Source organism: Papaver somniferum, chromosome 1 (genome assembly GCF_003573695.1).
Source record: "Papaver somniferum cultivar HN1 chromosome 1, ASM357369v1, whole genome shotgun sequence".
In the NCBI taxonomy this organism is placed as follows: Eukaryota; Viridiplantae; Streptophyta; class Magnoliopsida; order Ranunculales; family Papaveraceae; genus Papaver; species Papaver somniferum.
The window spans coordinates 237,770,169-237,789,153 of NC_039358.1; the positions used below are offsets into that span (position 1 = coordinate 237,770,169).

Here is an 18,985-nt window from a genome sequence, read left to right on the forward strand (position 1 = left end):
TTCAAACATGTATTTTTGTATTCACCCCAATCATTCATTCACTAAGAGTAATATATGTAGTACTATGCATGATAATCATGATAATCATGACATGGTAAGCAAAGCAATCGTTTTGACTACATCCGTACACATTTTCAAATTAGTATCGAAACAATTATTATCAAATTAGTATGGAAACAACAGAAAAGAATCGTAATCTAAGATCATTGATTATGATTATGGATCATGGTACCTTACCCTTTATGCGTAGATTATAGAGAGACTGTTCGGGAGAGTTTTGATACTGTAACTATCTTTCGGCTGAAACGTCTTTTGGATTCTTGACAACAATCATCTATTTATGTGTCCATGCCTGCAAAATATTAGTGTCAAAAAGACACAACTTAACCCAAACCAACGATTTTTTGGCCTTGAACGCATATCCACGGAACAAAATTTTTATTAGTATCTTTTCATATATATACTAAGTTAGCTTAACAATACTGACCTTGCATACGGTATCCATGTATCTTAAATTAAATGTATTCTGGTTGGTCGATTTGTTATCGCGAAGAAGATTTATTCATGTCTGCCAGAACAACACGTGTAACATATTCTCATGGTGCCTGCATCTCTGTCAAAACCAATATTTCATCTTGCACAACCTACGACCAGTACTTCTACATTTTGGTCAGACGACACAGTCCCATAAACAATTGAAAGTGCTTCCTCCTCTTTGGCTTTTTTACCGCAAACTTTGACATCTTCTCTCTTCGTCCTTCATTTTCTATTTTCTTCTTTTCATATACAACTGAAATAATGGAGAAAATATGTTATGTATCCCGAAACTACAATCTCCATTTGGTAAAATTAACAGTAATGGATGTTTTCACCGGAAAGATGGAAGAAAATTGAAACCTAAATGTTTTTTCACAAAGTAATTACCTTTCTATTTTTTTGTTCTTTAACTTTAACATATGATTATCTTTTTTTGTTGATTGTTTGATTTTCCTCGATCGCATGTTGCTGGTCTGGTTATCTGAAATACAAGCTTATAAGACCCAATTGGATGATGTAGGAGGATCGTATCCATGGTTATCTGCAAAGCCAAATTTTCCGAGCATAAAATTTATAGAAAAACTAACAAAACGTCTTTAAGAAACTAATAAAACGATATGTCTTTTGGTATAAAATTTGGATATAACGCATCTTTTTAGATACTGAAGTTCAGGGGAACTTAACCAAACGATGTGTCTTTTGCCAAAAGACGTATCTGGTTATTCTGCAACTCCTAGGGTTTCACGAAATGGTTTATGCTGCCATGTCAGCATGAAACTTACTCTTCGCATGAATGGCATATGACTTGGCACTATTTTTTGAGTATTTTTGAAAATGAATGTTGTGATGCCACATGGGATCCTAGGAGTCTCCTTTATATAATAAAGAATTGATAGGTGATGGGTGTTCACATCGCACTCAAAGTCCGAGTAAATTCCAACACCCTTCTATATCATGGAGTATTGTATTATCGATACTCTTCTCGGTTACCAGCAGTTCTCGATAACTAATGTGGTTATAAGTCTCTTTGTTTTTGTTCTCTACTATTTGTTAGTATGGAGACCAAGTACAAAATCTTCTCTTAAGATGAAAAATCAAGCACCGGAACCAGCTGGTTCTTTGCCCTTTATTGGTCATCTCCATCTAATGAACCGATCCAGCCCACAACACGTTGCTCTGGGAGCCATGGCTGACAAATATGGACCAGTTTTCACTGTTCTTATCGGTGTACATCGTGCACTAGTAGTGAGCAGCTGGGAGGCAGCAAAAGAATGTTTTACTACAAATGACAAGGTCTTTGTCTCTCGACCACGTCAAGCAGCAGGGAAATATATCGGTTACGATAATGCCATGTTAAGTTTCGCCTCTGATGGAAAATATTGGAATGAAATTCGTAAAATAATGAAAACTGAACTTCTTTCCAATAATAGGCTCGCGTTGGTAAGAAATGTATGGGAGTCTGAGATTGCTACATCCATTAAAGTACTATACGATGCAAACTGGGGTGTTGACAGAATCGAAGGAGCTCAACGAGCTCCAGTTTTGGTCGAGATGAAGCAATGGATTGGTGATCTAACCCTTAATATGTCTTCTAAGATGATTGCAGGGAGGAGATGCTTTGGTGATGCTACCGACCAAGAAGCAGAGAAGTGCCAAAAAGGATTAAGAGACTTTGTTAAAGTACTGGGTCTGATTACGCTGGGGGACATGATACCGTTTCTTGCATGGTTGGATTTGGATGGCCGCGAACGAGAGATAAAGAGTGCTGGAAAAAATCTGGACCATATATTAAGTGGATGGCTGGAAGAACACAAAGCCAAAAGATCACTCTCGTGCTCAACAGACGAGAAGGACTGGATGGATCTGATGCTGTCAGTGCTCGACAAAAATCCGAAGCTAAATCGTTCTTTTGACGCAGATACCATCAACAAAGCTACATGTCTGGTATGTCAACCAGTTTCATATTTTGTGTTTTAAGTATGGACTAACATTTACAGTCTCATGGGATTTTTTTGGTGATTCTTGCAGGGTCTACTGCAGGGTGGTAGCGTCTGGACAATGTTTACTGTACTGTGGGCCGTTGCTTTACTAGTAAATCATCCACATGTGCTGAAGAAGGCTCACGATGAGTTGGACATCCATGTTGGCAAAGAAAGACAAGTGGACGAATCCGATATCAAGAACCTCAACTACATCCAAGCTATATTTAAGGAAGCGATGCGTCTATATCCAGTGTCTATGCGTCTACTTGAATCCAAAGAGGATTGCAATGTCGCCGGATACCACGTTCCAGCAGGAACCCGATTAATCGTGAATACTTGGAAGATACTACGTGACCCACGAGTCTGGTCAGACCCATCAGAATTCAGCCCTGAGAGATTTCTTACTAGTCCTTATAAAGACACGTAGGAATTAACGTTTACTCCCAAACTACCTGGGCTTTGGACACTCTAGTCCTATCCTCTAAAGCCCGCTACACTCTAGTCCAAATTTTCAAACGCGTGTTCGATTTAGTCCAAATTGGAACGGGTTAGACCAAATTTCAGCCGATTCAGAAAATACTACTTTTTGTTATTACCCTCATTATCCTTTTCATCTTCCATATTCATCTTCCAGATCGAGATTTTTTTTTTTGGAAAGAAAGAGAGACAGACGCGATTCAGTATTGTTCTTTAGCAAAGGTTCGTTCTTCAGGTTAGTATTTGAGCTTTTAGTTTTTTATGTTTATTTGATTGATTTCTTCTTCGATTTTCTAGGTTGGATCCCTTTCTCAATTTTATTTTTAGTGATTTCTTCTCTTTTCCTTCGATTGCTTGTTTGCTGTTGTATTACTTATAAACTTGCTTCATGTTCTGTGAATAGTGTAATAATGTTGCCATGATCCCGTCTTTCAGGTTGACTGAAACTGTTCCATGTAGGATTAGAACATAGTCCGCCAAATAAACACCAGATTGTATTTGTACTTTCTTTTTCTTAATTTTTTTTCTTGCTTAATTTTGAATATATTTGTGTTTCATTGATGTTATGTACTTTGAGTCTTTGAGTAATTGTGCGGTTCTTTTGATGATGGGAAATTTCTGGTGTAGATTTTGCATTTAGGGTGCTTGAAAACTGAATGAGATGTTGTTTATTTGTGTTTGATTGATTTTATGAGCTTGGTGGATAAGAGATTTAGTTTTCATTTTTCCTTTAAAAATACTGGAATCCGGTGGAAATTCTAGAACAAAAGTTGACAAAATGGAGTAGTGCTTGTAATTTATGCAGTTTGGATAAATGCGGATTTCTTTGTTAAATTCGAAATTTGGGGTTTACTGTACTAGTCAAGAGGTCTTACTTGTAGTTTCAATTGCTCCAGAGAGAGCATCCATTATAGTTTGATTTTTAAATGAGATAGGTTCCCTTGAGATGCCAAAAATTTTTATGCATAATTAATCATTATTAGGCCAAATGCAGCAAGATTACTTTAAAGTGTCTTGATTACTTTATATGCCAATTAATGGCGGGTTAATCCACTTTGCATCAGTGAGAACACCTGGAATTCTAGGTGTGCAACTATTAGTTAATGCACGAGTATAAGGGTTCGATTATCTTGATAGACTTTTGCTTGTAGCATGAGACCGAAATTCATGTTTGTTTATAATTAATTCCCATGAGAGTGCGGCTTTAGTGAGCATTGAGTTAATGAAAAAATTGCAGATCTTTGAAGCCAGTCCCCCATGTCTTTTTGGTGGTTCCATGACGAATTAGTATGAAGGCCTTTGTGAGTCCTGACTATATTTGTACTATTTTTTCATCGTGCTTAATGTAATGAGTGTAAGCCTGTTCTATATCAATGTCCTTAGTTTTTGAGAGCAAGTGGTTCCCGGGTATATGTACTTTTGCTCCCTGATTACAGCAAAGATGCTAACTCTTTTTCACTTGTCTGATGAATTTATAAGTGTTGGCTTACTTGTTTATGACTAGGTTAGTAGGCCAAACGTTTTTTTTCCTTGAAATCTGATTTGAGTTTCCGTCATTTATTTTTTAACACTTGTCAATTTAATCACTTGCTTTACTAGTTTGTGCACTTTTTTTTTGAATTATTAATTTGTACATATTTAGAGAGACTTATTAAATGTTAGACAGACCAGTAGTCCAAGTTCTTATCTTAATCTACAGATACCTTGCTTTACTAGTTTGTGCAGAATTTGTTTTTGAATTATCAATGTGTACATATTGGTGCACATGTTGATTATGTAGGTGTACATAGTTGTACACGTGTTATTCATTTGGAAGTCTAAAAAATTAGAGAAAGCACTAATGTAATTTCGAGTTCTAGGGTTAGTTTTGGGGCCAATTTTAGCTCAAAATTCCTTTGGATAGTATAATTTCAATTCATCCTTTTCTTTCACCTGTTACTTTCCCAGCTTCATTTTGTAGTCTTGATGTTTGAATGGAACAAATGTTTGAATTGGGTTTCTGGGTTACAACTTACAGTATGAACAACAGTAGTGACATTGATCCAATTTTTGAATTGGTTGTTTGCATAATTAGCAGTTTTAGCAAAATCACGGTGGTGTTTCTAGGGTTTTAGATTCTCTATTATAATTTATGAACAAAAACTAGGCAAGTTTGGGTTCAGAATGATAATTTAAAATTGGTTGTTAAAGTGTACATCATTATACACATGTTTCTTCTTAATGTGTACATAATTGTACACGTGTTGATTGTTAATGTGCACATAGTCGTACACCTATTGATAGTTAACGTGCACATAATTGTACACCTATTGTTTGTTAAAAAGTTATTGTTTCAGGTTCTTAAATTTTGTATGATCTATTTTTCAGGGAGCTAGTTGTAAAGTGAAGAAGATAATCTTAAGTTTGTTTGAATGGTTGTTTGAATTTCAGGTATTGGTGAGTCAAATATACTCTTTCCATTTGACTAGGAATGAGTTCAGTCACAAAACCAAGTCTACCATTTTTGTTGAGTTGGTTACTAGGAGTTTGAAAGTTGAAGTTAAAGTTATCAAAAAGCTCAGATTCGGGGCACTTCTGTCAATAAAGGTTATATTTTTTTCTCACTGTATGTAAATAATTGTGTATACAATTGTACTCATGTTGATGTTTAGTATGTACATAGGTGTACACCTCTTGATCGTTATGTACCTTTATTTAATAAGAATATTATCACCCACTCTTTTATTTCATTTTATAGTAATAAAATTGAAGTAGCATATCAACAGGTTCTTACTTTGAAGAGGCAAGAGGAACTCATTCGGTTGTGAGGAAGATGAGATTTGGCAAGTGGAGAGTGAGCAAAAAGTAAATGATGGATCCGCTGACAAGGAAAAGTGCCAAAAGGAAAAACATGTATTATGATTATCTGTAAAATGACCATTTTAGCACATTTATCACTCGAAACATTTAATTGTACATTTTCAGTAGTTACTTCAAACTGACATTTATGTGCCCAACTTCGCTTTTACAGGCCCAATATTAAAACAAATCTCGGAATTTCATTCTCATTTCACTCGGTTATCTCTTTCTTTCTTTCTCTCTTTCGCTCTCTCTAAATTTCAAGCGACAAGGTAAACCCGTTTTACTTCACTATATGAGGTGTACTTATTTGTACACCAGTTTTACGCAGTGTAATTTTTAGTGCACCAGTTTTATCATACTAGTTGTAAGTCGTGCACTTTATTTCTACATTGGTTATATACCAGAAACTATGAAACTTGTATTTGCATTCAGACTTAATTATGACATTCGAGGGGTTTGTTATGGAATTTTTTCTTTTAGATACTTTTATTGAACTGGTTTGGTATTACAAAGAACTGGTTTGGTATTACTGGTTTGGTATCTATTACCGTAAGCTCAAACCCCATGTTCAATTAAATGTATCTAAAAGAAAAAATTCCATAACAAACCCCTTGAATGTCATAATTAAGTCTGAATGCAAATACTAGTTTCATAGTTTCTGGTATATAATCAATGTAGAAATAAAGTGCACGACTTACAACTAGTATGATAAAACTGGTGCACTAAAAATTACACTGCGTAAAACTGGTGTACAAATAAGTACACCTCATATAGTGAAGTAAAACGGGTTTACATTGTCGCTTGAAATTTAGAGAGAGCGAAAGAGAGAAAGAAAGAGATAACCGAGTGAAATGAGAATGAAATTCCGAGATTTGTTTTAATATTGGGCCTGTAAAAGCGAAGTTGGGCACATAAATGTCAGTTTGAAGTAACTACTGAAAATGTACAATTAAATGTTTCGAGTGATAAATGTGCTAAAATGGTCATTTTACAGATAATCATAATACATGTTTTTCCTTTTGGCACTTTTCCTTGTCAGCGGATCCATCATTTACTTTTTGCTCACTCTCCACTTGCCAAATCTCATCTTCCTCACAACCGAATGAGCTCCTCTTGCCTCTTCAAAGTAAGAACCTCTTGATATGCTACTTCAATTTTATTACTATAAAATGAAATAAAAGAGTGGGTGATAATATTCTTATTAAAGAAAGGTACATAACGATCAAGAGGTGTATACCTATGTACATACTAAACATCAACATGAGTACAATTGTATACACAATTATTTACATACAGTGAGAAAAAAATATAACCTTTATTGACAGAAGTGCCCCGAATCTGAGCTTTTTGATAACTTTAACTTCAACTTTCAAACTCCTAGTAACCAACTCAACAAAAATGGTAGACTTGGTTTTGTGACTGAACTCATTCCTAGTCAAATGGAAAGATTATATTTGACTCACCAATACCTGAAATTCAAACAACCATTCAAACAAACTTAAGATTATCTTCTTCACTTTACAACTAGCTCCCTGAAAAATAGATCATACAAAATTTAAGAACCTGAAACAATAACTTTTTAACAAACAATAGGTGTACAATTATGTGCACGTTAACTATCAATAGGTGTACAACTATGTGCACATTAACAATCAACACGTGTACAATTATGTACACATTAAGAAGAAACATGTGTATAATGATGTACACTTTAACAACCAATTTTAAATTATTATTCTGAACCCAAACTTGCCTAGTTTTTGTTCATAAATTATAATAGAGAATCTAAAACCCTAGAAACACCACCGTGATTTTGCTAAAACTGCTAATTATGCAAACAACCAATTCAAAAATTGGATCAATGTCACTACTGTTGTTCATACTGTAAGTTGTAACCCAGAAACCCAATTCAAACATTTGTTCCATTCAAACATCAAGACTACAAAATGAAGCTGGGAAAGTAACAGGTGAACGAAAAGGATGAATTGAAATTATACTATCCAAAGGAAATTTGAGCTAAAATTGGCCCCAAAACTAACCCTAAAACTCGAAATTACATTAGTATTTTCTCTAATTTTTTAGACTTCCAAATGAATAACACGTGTACAACTAGGTACACCTACATAATCAACATTTGTACAAATATGTACACATTGATAATTCAAAAAAAAATTCTGCACAAACTAGTAAAGAAAAGTATTTGTAGATTAAGATAAGAACTTGGACTACTGGTCTGTCTAACATTTAATAAGTCTCTCTAAATATGTACAAATTAATAATTCAAAAAAAAATGCACAAACTAGTAAAGCAAGTATTAAATTGACAAGTGTTAAAAAACAAAAGACGGAAACTCAAACAAAAGACGGAAATACTAACCTAGTCATAAACAAGTAAGCAAACACTTGTAAATTCATCTGACAAGTGAGAAAATACTTAGCATCTTTGCTGTAATCAGGGAGCAAAAGTACATATACCTGGGAACCACTTGCTCTCAAAAACTAAGGACATTTATATAGAACAGGCTTACAGTCATTACATTAAGCACGCTGAAAAAATAGTACAAATATAGTCAGGACTCACAAAGACCTTCATACTAATTCGTCATGGAACCACCAAAAAAACATGAGAGACTTGCTTCAAAACTCTGCAATTTTTTAATTAACTCAATGCTCACTAAAGCCGCACTCTCATGGGAATTAATTATAAACAAACATGAATTTCGGTCTCATGCTACAAACAAAAAGTATATCAAGATAATCGAACCCTTATACTCGTGCATTAACTAATAGTTGCACACCTAGAATTCCAGGTGTTCTCACTGATGCAAAGTGGACTAACCCTCCACTAATTGGCATATAAAGTAATCAAAATACTTTAAAGTAATCAGCTGCATTTGGCCTAATAATGAGAAATTATGCATACACATTTTTGGCATCTCAATGGAACCTATCTCATTTAAAAAACAAACTATAATGGATGCTCTCTCTGAAGCAATTGAAACTACAAGTAAGACCTCTTGACTAGTACGGTAAACCCCAAATTTCCAATTTAACAAAGAAATCCGCATTTATCCAAACTGCATAAATTACCAGCACCATTCCATTTTGTCAAGTTTTGTTCTAGAATTTCCACCGGATTCCAGTATTTTTAAAGGAAAAATGAAAACTAAATCACTTATCCACCAAGCTCATAAAATCAATCAAACACAAAGAAACAACATCTCATTCAGTTTTCAAGCACCCTAAATGCAAAATCTACACCAGAAATTTCCCATCATCAAAAGAACCGCACAATTACTCAAAGACTCAAAGTACATAACATCAATGAAACACAAATATATTCAAAATTAAGCAAGAAAAAAGCAAAAGAAAGTACAAATACAATCTGGTGTTTATTTGGCGGACTATATTCTAATCCTACATGGAACAGTTTCAGTCAACCTGAAAGACGGGATCATGGAAACATTATTACACTATTTACAAAACATGAAGCAAGTTTATCAGTAATACAACAGCAAACAAGCAATCGAAGGAAAAGAGAAGAAATCACTAAAAATAAAATTGAGAAAGGGATCCAACCTAGAAAATCGAAGAAGAAATCAATCAAATAAACATAAAAAACTAAAAGCTCAAATGCTAATCTGAAGAACGAACCTTTGCTAAAGATAAATACTGAATCGCGTCTGTCTCTCTTTCTCTCCAAAAAAACATCTCGATCTGGAAGATGAATATGGAAGATGAAAAGGATAATGAGGGTAATAACAAAAAGTAGTATTTTCTGAATCGGCTGAAATTTGGTCTAACCCGTTCCAATTTGGACTAAATCGTACACGCGTTTAAAAATTTGGACTAGAGTGTAGCGGGCTTTAGAGGGTAGGACTAGAGTGTCCAAAGCCCAGGTAGTTTGGGAGTAAACGTTAATTCCTACATTTTAAAACTCCTTCACACCGGTTCATATGACTGAAGCCGTCGGGTCTGCCAATATGGTTAAAGAAACACCACTTGAAGTTGTGCTCACCCCACGCCTCCCTAAGACTAAGTCATATGATCTTCTAATCTAGCAGTTAGATTAGCAGTTCACGTCAGTTAGGACAATCTCATAAGTCCTATGAAAGTGCTAATCTAGCACCTAGATACGCTGAATGGAACAACGTGCAAACATATTTTCTTTTGGACACCGAATGAAACATCGCCTCAGACATTAAATAAGAAACTGTAATTTTGTGCAATTGAGCATACTCCACTACTTTAGATTAAAAAAATGTTAAAATAATTAAAAGAAAAGAAAGTCTACTGATACATGCATAGAAGGACAGTACCCACTTACTCTTGGTCGGATCCCAATATACAGGTGTAACTTTGGATGGTGAGAATTTCAAGTATTAATTGTATTCAAGTATTAATTGTACTACATACATAGAAACGTTTACTTTAAAATCATCGGGTGGTGAATGGTTCAGCGTTAAAGTCACTTCTTGAACGCTGAACCATTTCACATTTCAATCCCGGTGCTAGTTGAACTGCGAGCACTTATTAGGAGAGAGAAGTGGTGTTAACTTTTAGATCACACTTTTTTTTTGATTGCAACATTTTTTGGTCAATCTATCACCTCAATCTATTTCATAGGATTTAGCCTAAGGAACTTTATGTTTAAATATTGCGAGATGTCTGTAATCGCGTATGGAGCTACTAATGAAATACGCACCTAGTATCAGATCTATATAATAAGAAGAGACCACTACATGAAGGATTTTGCATTTTCTGTGCGGGCCTAAGAAGGGCAGGTGCTATCTAATATTCACCAGGGCGGCCTCACATGAATCTATGAAGTGTGCTGTGTTTGCTTGCTAAATATAAGTAGAGTGCTTTGCTTTTGCCTATGTGAGTGTGTGTATGGATCAACCTTTGGCTTTGTTTATTATCTGGAAGGCTTATTAGTACTCAAGGTCATGTATCTGGAACCTTAAAGTAAAGAAATAGGATGCGTGCTGTTTTTTACCAACTTAGATTTATACATGTTGCAGCTAGCAGGAATCATATGCCCCGAAAAGGAAAGTCCTAATTAAACCAAACACCCCCATAAGTTATAAATGAGCCCACACTTGGAGGGTTGCCATCTTAACTATGCTAAGGGATGTCTTACACTATAAAAAAATTAGTTTCTAGGGACGGATGATTTCTCAAAACCGTCCCGAGAGAGGGTTACTTAGGATGCTCAAGGCTAGAAAACAGGCAATAATATCTTTTTGGGACGGATTTGGGCTTCTGGGGACGTTTTTTAATCGTCCCAAGAGGCCTTCCGTTTTGTAGTGTTAAAAGTATAAAAAGTTCAACCTTGTTACATGAACCGTTGTTTGTAACAGCTATGTGGATGTTAGGTGTTTAAGGAATATACTTTTCATCTTCCGCATCACATAAACAAAAATTAAACTCTTTGTAGGTGTAAATAATCTACAGATCCAGGTGGAGCAATCCTAGGTAGTGAAGCATCGATAACAGATGAAGTGTGAAGCACCAAATCATCTTATTTAACCTTGGCGCGAGAAAAGAGACACCAAGGGAACCCATGAAGATAATACGTGTAAAGGTCGGAGGTGACTGAAGAGATAGCCATCTAGTATAAGAGCAATAAATGCACTGATGAAGTAGTTGATAAGATAAGAAGAATCTGGTCAAAGTAAGACTCGGCTAAACATATCAAGGGAGACATCGACAACATTCATTAAGCAGACGCCACCGGACAAGGGGACATCAGGAGAAGGTATTACTAGGCTCGGCCCATAATCTCAGACGAAACCTTACTTTTAGCCCGAGAAGGATATCAAGAAAGATGTATCACAACTTACACTGTAACTTGGATGTATCATCACTTATGGCTATAAATAGAGAGTTAAAGACTAAGTAATCAGTGAGGGAAGAGAGAACACCAAGACCTTAAGAGTGAGAATTGTGAGTTTGTTAGTAAGATACATCCTTTGTAACCTTGAATCGAGTAATAAGATCATCTCTTTACCCCCGTGGACGTAGGTAATCATACCGAACCACGTATATCTTGTGTTCTTGTGCATCTCTTGCTTGTTTACTTCATTAGGTGTGTGTATGTGTATCTTTGGATTTAGGTGTAGGATTTTCCACATCTACATTCTGGCGCCGACTAAGGGGAACATGTAACATCTTTTAATACCTTGCATCAAAACCATTAAAGAGAGACTCAAAAGATCTTAAAACATCTTTTGAGGTTAGTTGACGCTAAGTGGAAGACTCTTGTGGTTAGGACATTTGAGTTAGTAGATAAGTCTTTTAAAGAAACTTTTCCTTCGAAACTTGGATCTGTTGCATTCACTTTTATCTAATATTCTTGTAGAGTCCTCATTTAGAATCGACGAATCTCGTCAACAGTCTGAACTGTTTTTATCTTTATAAAAAAAGGTTCTCGTCGCCTGTTAAAAAAAATTCTTCTCGTCTTACTACTTCGAGTTAAAGAAACTTGTGACCTGCGTTGTTTTGAAAACATTTACTTTACGTCAAAATCCTTGAAACAGTTTTGATTAAGATTTCAGGTTTGAGTTATGGTCGATTGTGTTTTCTTCTATGACTAAAACGAGTTGTTAGAAAGATTCTAAGCTCCCAAAAGGATCATCTTTGATGCTTGGTATAAGCTAGAAAAAACTTCATCTCACTGGTCATATCTCGTCGTGGGTTACTTAATCACAATAGTAGCAGCGACGAAATCGACCCAAAATCATTGAATTAGGGTTTTCCAAATTTATGGCTAGAAAGGGTACGTTGAGCACTTTGACAGTAGTCTCATCTTAATCCTATCGGAAGATCCTTACAGCGTCATCACAAAGCCAAAAGGAAGAGAAACTTGTTTGGGTAACCTGTGTTGTAGAGACACCGACAAACCGATTGACGGACGTCATCAACACAAACCTTAGCCAAGAAAGAAATTTCCCAAATGTACGGACGATTAATGATTTCTGGCACGAAGAATGTTAGGACAAATAATGATTAATGCATATGAAAAGTACCGAAACGACATAACAAAAAAATATTTCAATAGATTGTCTTATTAGTCAAAACAACCTATTTTGCTGAGTTCAACATGTTGAAGTAAAAAGGAATCGTACTTGGTTGAACTTTTTCCTTTTCTGAAATTCAGAACTGTTGTACTGCGTCCTTGGCTTTTTCGAAAACAGTCCAAAGTAAGGCGTTGTCTAGTTTTATGACGTAGGTAGGGAAGGGCGAGCCGAAGAGTATCAATCATACCCTATCCGATAGCAAGTACTTCCGGGACGGTCAGGATCCTGAGGAATCGAACTGTAACAGAAACTAGTGCGCAGGAAGGAGTAACGGACTCTCGACAACAAAACAGTCAACAACACCAGCAAGAAGAATCCCGGGCACCGGGTGGAGGTGTGGTAACTGTTAATGAGGAAGTCGACCTAGGCCAAGACGATGATCTCACCCCGAGAGAACTGAGGATCAACCCGAGCCAAATGAGACCAGGAGAGATGATAGACGGAATGACTGCACCGGACACAGAGTAAGACGAGGAAGCACGAATGATGCGTGAGGACTATTGACGAGCTAGGAAACATGCGGAATATCGGATGGCTATGGAACAAGAAGGCGAGAGTCTTAGACGAGTGCATCTAGAATTGGGAAACACTACCAGAGACATCCCACCAGTCGCAACCGCTCCCCCCGTGGATCCTCCTGTGGCACCACCGGTCCCATCACCCAACATGGTGGGAAACCAGGCAAATGGTCATTCCAGTCACGAGAGCACCGACCCGACACTACTAGCAATTCTTTCCAATCAGAGAAGGCATGAAGATATGATGAGGGAATTACAGAGAAGGAATCTGTCACTAGAGCACGAAAAATATCAACTTCGGAACCAGAGGTCTGGGTCACGAGGGTCATCGAGCCGAGGAGCTTCCACCAGTCACACCCGATCAGGACGAACCCGAACTCCGCCCCTGGTACGAGGACGCATACCCTACCATAACCGAACAAGAAGTGGGTATGGCCCTGCCGAGAATTCTTCGACCGATGAAGAAGTGTGTAATAGGAGACTCGAGGCGGCGACCGAGGCTAAACTCAAGCAACTTGAGGAGATGGTTAAGAAATTGGTTGGAGATGGCGAGGACGACAAGTTGGCAGAGGTGATTAGCGAAGCACAGAAAACTCCCTTCACCAAGGAGCTGGAACGAGCACCGTTCCCTCCAAAGTGTACACTCCCAACCTTCCCGTCCCGGTTTGATGGCACCGGCGATGCTGGAAAGCACATCAAGATGTATAGCATGTCCCTATTACAATTGAAGAACTATGACGTGGATATGTGCAAGTTTTTCCTGGCAAGTCTAGAAGGCGAGGCGAAGAATTTGTTCTATACTTTGCCCGATGAGTCCACTGGTAATTATGGCGTCCTAGTGGAAACATTTCTCGAAACCTACATGCATAACAACATTTCTCGACCAAGGGTGAATAAACTATTCACACTGGCACGAAGGTTCAGGGAACCCTTAAGATCTCTAACGGACAGATGGAGGAAGTTGTGTACCGATATCGGGAAGGTACCTGTCGACCAACAAATCTTCGGGTTCGAAAATTCATTAGGAAAGTCTGACCCTATTTGGATAGCAATGTGCACTGAGAAACCGCAAACGTTAAGGGAAATGAGGAAGATGCACGAGCATTACATCGCATTGGAGGAGATACAAGAGGGGGCGCGGGATAGAGGAGTGCAAGAAGCCAGTGCGTCGGTGGATCTTGTTCCTCGAGAAGACCCAAAAAGATCAGAAAAAAGACCGATGGCACCACAGCAAAGCTCGGGCAAGAAGGAATGGGTCGAGAAAGGAAAGAAGCCTCTTCATGAACCAAGAACATACACGCCTCTGAACGCACCATTAGAGGAAATATTCAAGCAAGTAGAAAAGCGAAATGACATCAGATACCCAAAGATTAGGGGATTCCATTTTGACGAGACAAGAAACTATCCCGAGTTTTGTCATTACCATAAGTACCAAGGCCGCTCGACTAACAATTGCCGAGAGGTAAAAGATATTGTCCAGCATTTGATCCGAGATGGGTACTTACGACACTTTGTTAAGACAACGCCGACATATACCCAACCCGATGCTCCCGTACATCAAGTGAGGATCGACTGAGGAACTCAGTTCACCTGCAATACCATTTAACACTCGGCAACCCAAGGATTCGACTTAGGGACAAAATTACTTCTAGAATCCACAAGAGAGATCGGGCGGGAAAAGAGATCCTTAGTGTAGAAAAAACCTTGCCTATGGAACCCTGGATGATGCAACCGATCACCTTCTCAGCAAAAGACGTCCCATCGAATGGCCAAGCACATGGAGATCCCCTAGTAGTCACCTTACTCATCAAGGAATGGGGGGTGAAAATGATACTGATGGACAGTGGGAGCTCAGTCGAGGTCTTATTTTACGACACATTTAAGAGGATGGAGATATCTGATGACATTTTAATCCCTTCAACTTATCGGATCTACGGCTTCAACGGTACAATGACCGTGCCAAAGGGGGAAGTCACTCTCAGAGTCTCGGATGGACAGGGATATTTGGACACACTTACCACCTTTTGTGTAGTGGATGTCGTATCGCCCTATAAGGCAATTCTCGGCAGACCTTGGATCGCGAGTATCAAAGGGTTAGCGTCGGCATACGATCAAAAATTAAGGTTCCCATCTTACCGGGGGGTTGTGGAAGTACTAGGCGATCCCCAGGCTGCAAGACAATGTATGCAAATGGATACTCAACAAAATGAAGAAAGGCGGTCAAGGCAGCGCCGAGAAAAGAACAAAGCTAAGGAAGCTAAAGCAGCGGAAGAGTTGGAGAAGGTACTCTCACAATCCATTGCGTCCTACGAAACAGGCGAGCAAGAAATCTTATAGCAATCAAAGGAGGCGTCGGTCGAATAATCAAAGCCCAACTTCTCGGCCTTAGAGACTACCCCAAAAATCAACTTAGGGACCGAGGAAGAACCTAAGTTAGTGAAAATTGGAACCCTACTATCAGACGAACAAACAGAACAGCTAATAACCTTGTTAAAGGAACACCTAGACGTGTTTTCCTGGCAAATGCATGATATGGAGGGAATCGATCCAGAGGTATGCTCACATCATCTAAGGATAGATCCTAAAATCAAACCAATCCGACAGAAAATGCGGAGAATTGCACCCGAGTTGCAAGCAGCGGTAGAGGCCGAGTTAAAGAAGATACAAATAGATGGGATCATTCGAAAAGCTCAATACCCCCAATGGATATCTAACATGGCTATAGTCCCTAAAAGGAATGGAGGGGTCAGAATCTGCATCGACTTCAACGACTTGAATAAATCCTGCCCAAAGGACAACTTTCCCCTCCCCAGCATCGATCAACTAGTAGAATCCATAGTTGGGTACAAGGAGATAACATTGATGGATGGATACTCGGGATATAATCAGATTCCCCTGGCCCCCGAGGATCAAGAACATACGTCTTTCTTCACACCCAGAGGGTTGTATTGCTACACCAAAATGCCATTCGGGTTAAAGAACGCCGGCGCCACTTATCAAAGGCTGATGGAGGACATGTTCGAGGACAAAATACACAACACCATCGAGGTCTATGTGGACGAAATGTTAGTTAAAATAAAAATGGCAGCAAACCACATTGACGATCTTAAGGAAATATTTAAAACCATGAGAAAATATAAGATGCGAGTAAACCCGTCCAAATGCACTTTTTGGGTTACCTCGAGTAAGTTTCTAGGATACATAATTACTGACAAAGGTATAGAAGCTGACCCAGAAAAGATTAGGGATGTGTTGGAAATGTCGTCCCCAGTGACAATAAAAGATGTACAGCGGTTAAACGGAAACTTGGCGGCATCCTCAGATAAATGTAAAGACTTCTTCGGGACGTTAAGAAAAGGAGAAAAATTCAAATGGAGCGAGGAATGTGAGGATGCATTCCAAAATTTTAAGCAGCATCTAGCAAGCCTACTAGTGTTGCAAAGACCCGAGCCCGATGAAGTGCTTACCCTATATCTCGGGGCAACGAGTTATGCCATAAGCGCAGTCTTAGTCAAAAATGTGGGGCGGAAGAGAAGCCTGTGTACTTCATAAGCAAAACCATTAACCCAGCGGAGAAAAACTATACCAGAATTGAGCAATTAATACTAGCCTTAATATTTGCAACACAAAAACTTCGAACGTACTTCCAAACTCACAGAATTCGAGTGCTTACGAAGTCTTCCATAAAATCAGTGTTCAACAATGCAACGAGGTCGGGACGGATTTCTAAATGGAGTGCTCAAATCAAACATTTAGATATCTTTTATGAAATGAGAACAACAATAAAGGCACAGGAAGTAGCCGACTTTCTGGCAGATTTCCCTTTAGACGATGAGGACGAAATTGAAGACATTCCGGGCATGGAAGAAGATCGAGAAGATCCCTCCGACCTCCTTAAAACTTGCAGTCCAACGCGATGGGAAGTCTTCGTCGACGGGTCATCCAATAAAGATGAGTCGGGCCTAGGGCTAGTTTTCACCACACCAAAAAGGAAGAAGATGGTTCACTCCTTTATGCTGGAATTTAAGGCAACAAATAATGTCACCGAGTACGAGGCCATGATACATGCTTTAGGGATGATAGTAGAAATGGGGATTCGCGACGTAAGACTGACTAGTGACTCTCATCTAGTCATTAGGCAGATCAGTGGGAAGTATGCTATACATGACCAGTATTGAAGAAGTATCGGGAGATCGCCCAATTTTATATCGGCCAGATACCAAACATCAAGTTCCGACACATCTGCAGAAAAGACAATCGACATTCAGATGCACTGGGATACATCTTCACCATGGTAACAGACTCAAGCATTGAAGGCATCGGAGTCATGAGAATCATGATGACATCTGTCCCTGAGAAAGTAGACACGAAAGCATATGTAGCGGTAACTACAGCTGATAAATACGAAAACGGCGATTGGCGAAAACCCATTCACCAATATCTGGATACGAGAGAGTTTCCTAAAGGACGACCCGAGATCAACAAAATTAAAAGCAAAGCAGCGACATACGAACTACGAGACGGTGTTCTTTATAGTAAGTCCTACCTAGGGACACTGTTAAGGTTCCTAAGCAAAGAAGAAGGGCACTCAATCCTGAATGAGATGCATTATGAGGCTGCGGGAAATCACAGCTCGGGTCGGAGCCTGACAGTCCGAGATAAGACCATGGGATATTTTTGGCTCTACATGAACGATGATGCAAAGCACATGGCATTAATTTACAATGAATGCCAAAAATTTGGAAAAAAGATACATGCACCTGCAGTAACTCTGAACTCAGTGATCAGCTCCTGGCCCTTTGCCAAATGGGGGATCGATATCGTAGGACCCTTACACGTCGGGTCGTGGCATAGAAAATATTTGATCGTGGATACTTACTACTTCACAAAATGAGTAGAGGCTGCACCACTAAGGCACATTCGGGATAAAGACGTTTTTCGCTTCATTTGGGAACACATCATCTGTCGTTTTGGCGTGCCAACGACAATCGTCTCGGACAATGGAAAACAACTCCAAGGCAATAACATTGACCTATTTTTAACACCTATAACATCCGCAAAAGCAAGGAAACGCCCATTTACCCGCAAAGTAATGGGCAGGCCGAGATCACAAACAAAACCATCACCGAAAACCTGAAGAAGAAGTTGGACGGAGAATACGGCGAGTGGTGTGAGGAGATTTACAATGTTCTGTGGGCATATAGGACCACCCGCAGGGACGCGACAGCCTTATCACTTTTCATGCAACCTATGGGACCAAAGCCATCCTTCCAACTGAAGCTATGATACCTACTACAAGGATCGAGGCATGAAGAAGGAACATCTCAGCAGACCTTATTTTGGCTAAGCTCGATGATTTGGAAGAAACTAGAGAGATGGCCTTACAAAAAATGGAAAACTACCAACGGAGATTAAAACGTGAATACAACAAACGAGTTCGACCGAGAGAATTTCAACCTAGATAATTGGTATTGAAGAAGCTACCCAGCTATGAGCGCGACAAAAAAGGAGGGAAACTAGCGTCACGATGGGGCAGACCATATACCATT

General features: G+C 38.6%; 3 protein-coding genes and 2 long non-coding RNA genes across 5 annotated transcripts; 4 read left to right on the plus strand and 1 right to left on the minus strand.

The window, feature by feature from the left end:
- On the minus strand, positions 1–1,058 carry LOC113339048. Its single transcript, XR_003354937.1, has 2 exons — positions 925–1,058; positions 1–790 (listed from the first exon to the last, which is right to left on the minus strand). It is a non-coding gene; the product is annotated as an uncharacterized LOC113339048 (long non-coding RNA).
- A 433-nt stretch (positions 1,059–1,491) lies between these two features.
- LOC113273512 (cytochrome P450 82C4-like) lies at positions 1,492–2,946 on the plus strand. Its single transcript, XM_026523210.1, has 2 exons — positions 1,492–2,481; positions 2,566–2,946. Exons 1-2 carry the CDS (start codon positions 1,492–1,494, stop codon positions 2,944–2,946), a joined length of 1,371 nt encoding a protein of 456 aa, XP_026378995.1.
- Positions 2,947–3,098: 152 nt separating this feature from the next.
- On the plus strand, positions 3,099–6,043 carry LOC113339055. The gene is made up of 3 exons (XR_003354942.1): positions 3,099–3,231; positions 5,427–5,582; positions 5,762–6,043. It is a non-coding gene; the product is annotated as an uncharacterized LOC113339055 (long non-coding RNA).
- Positions 6,044–15,263: 9,220 nt separating this feature from the next.
- LOC113273523 lies at positions 15,264–15,773 on the plus strand. Its single transcript, XM_026523217.1, has one exon. The coding sequence runs from the start codon at positions 15,264–15,266 to the stop codon at positions 15,771–15,773; it is 510 nt and encodes a 169-aa protein (XP_026379002.1).
- Positions 15,774–17,206: 1,433 nt separating this feature from the next.
- Positions 17,207–18,330, plus strand: LOC113273533. Its single transcript, XM_026523223.1, has 2 exons — positions 17,207–17,589; positions 17,685–18,330. Exons 1-2 carry the CDS (start codon positions 17,207–17,209, stop codon positions 18,328–18,330), a joined length of 1,029 nt encoding a protein of 342 aa, XP_026379008.1.
- Positions 18,331–18,985: the final 655 nt, after the last annotated feature.

Coding starts and splice junctions, on each gene's coding strand:
- LOC113273512 (XM_026523210.1), top strand. CDS start 1,492: ATGGAGTATTGTATTATCGATACTCTTCTCGGTTACCAGCAGTTCTCG. Junction 2,482..2,565: donor TCAACAAAGCTACATGTCTG/GTATGTCAACCA, acceptor TGATTCTTGCAG/GGTCTACTGCAGGGTGGTAG.
- LOC113273523 (XM_026523217.1), top strand. CDS start 15,264: ATGATACTGATGGACAGTGGGAGCTCAGTCGAGGTCTTATTTTACGAC.
- LOC113273533 (XM_026523223.1), top strand. CDS start 17,207: ATGAGAACAACAATAAAGGCACAGGAAGTAGCCGACTTTCTGGCAGAT. Junction 17,590..17,684: donor ATTAGGCAGATCAGTGGGAA/GTATGCTATACA, acceptor ACACATCTGCAG/AAAAGACAATCGACATTCAG.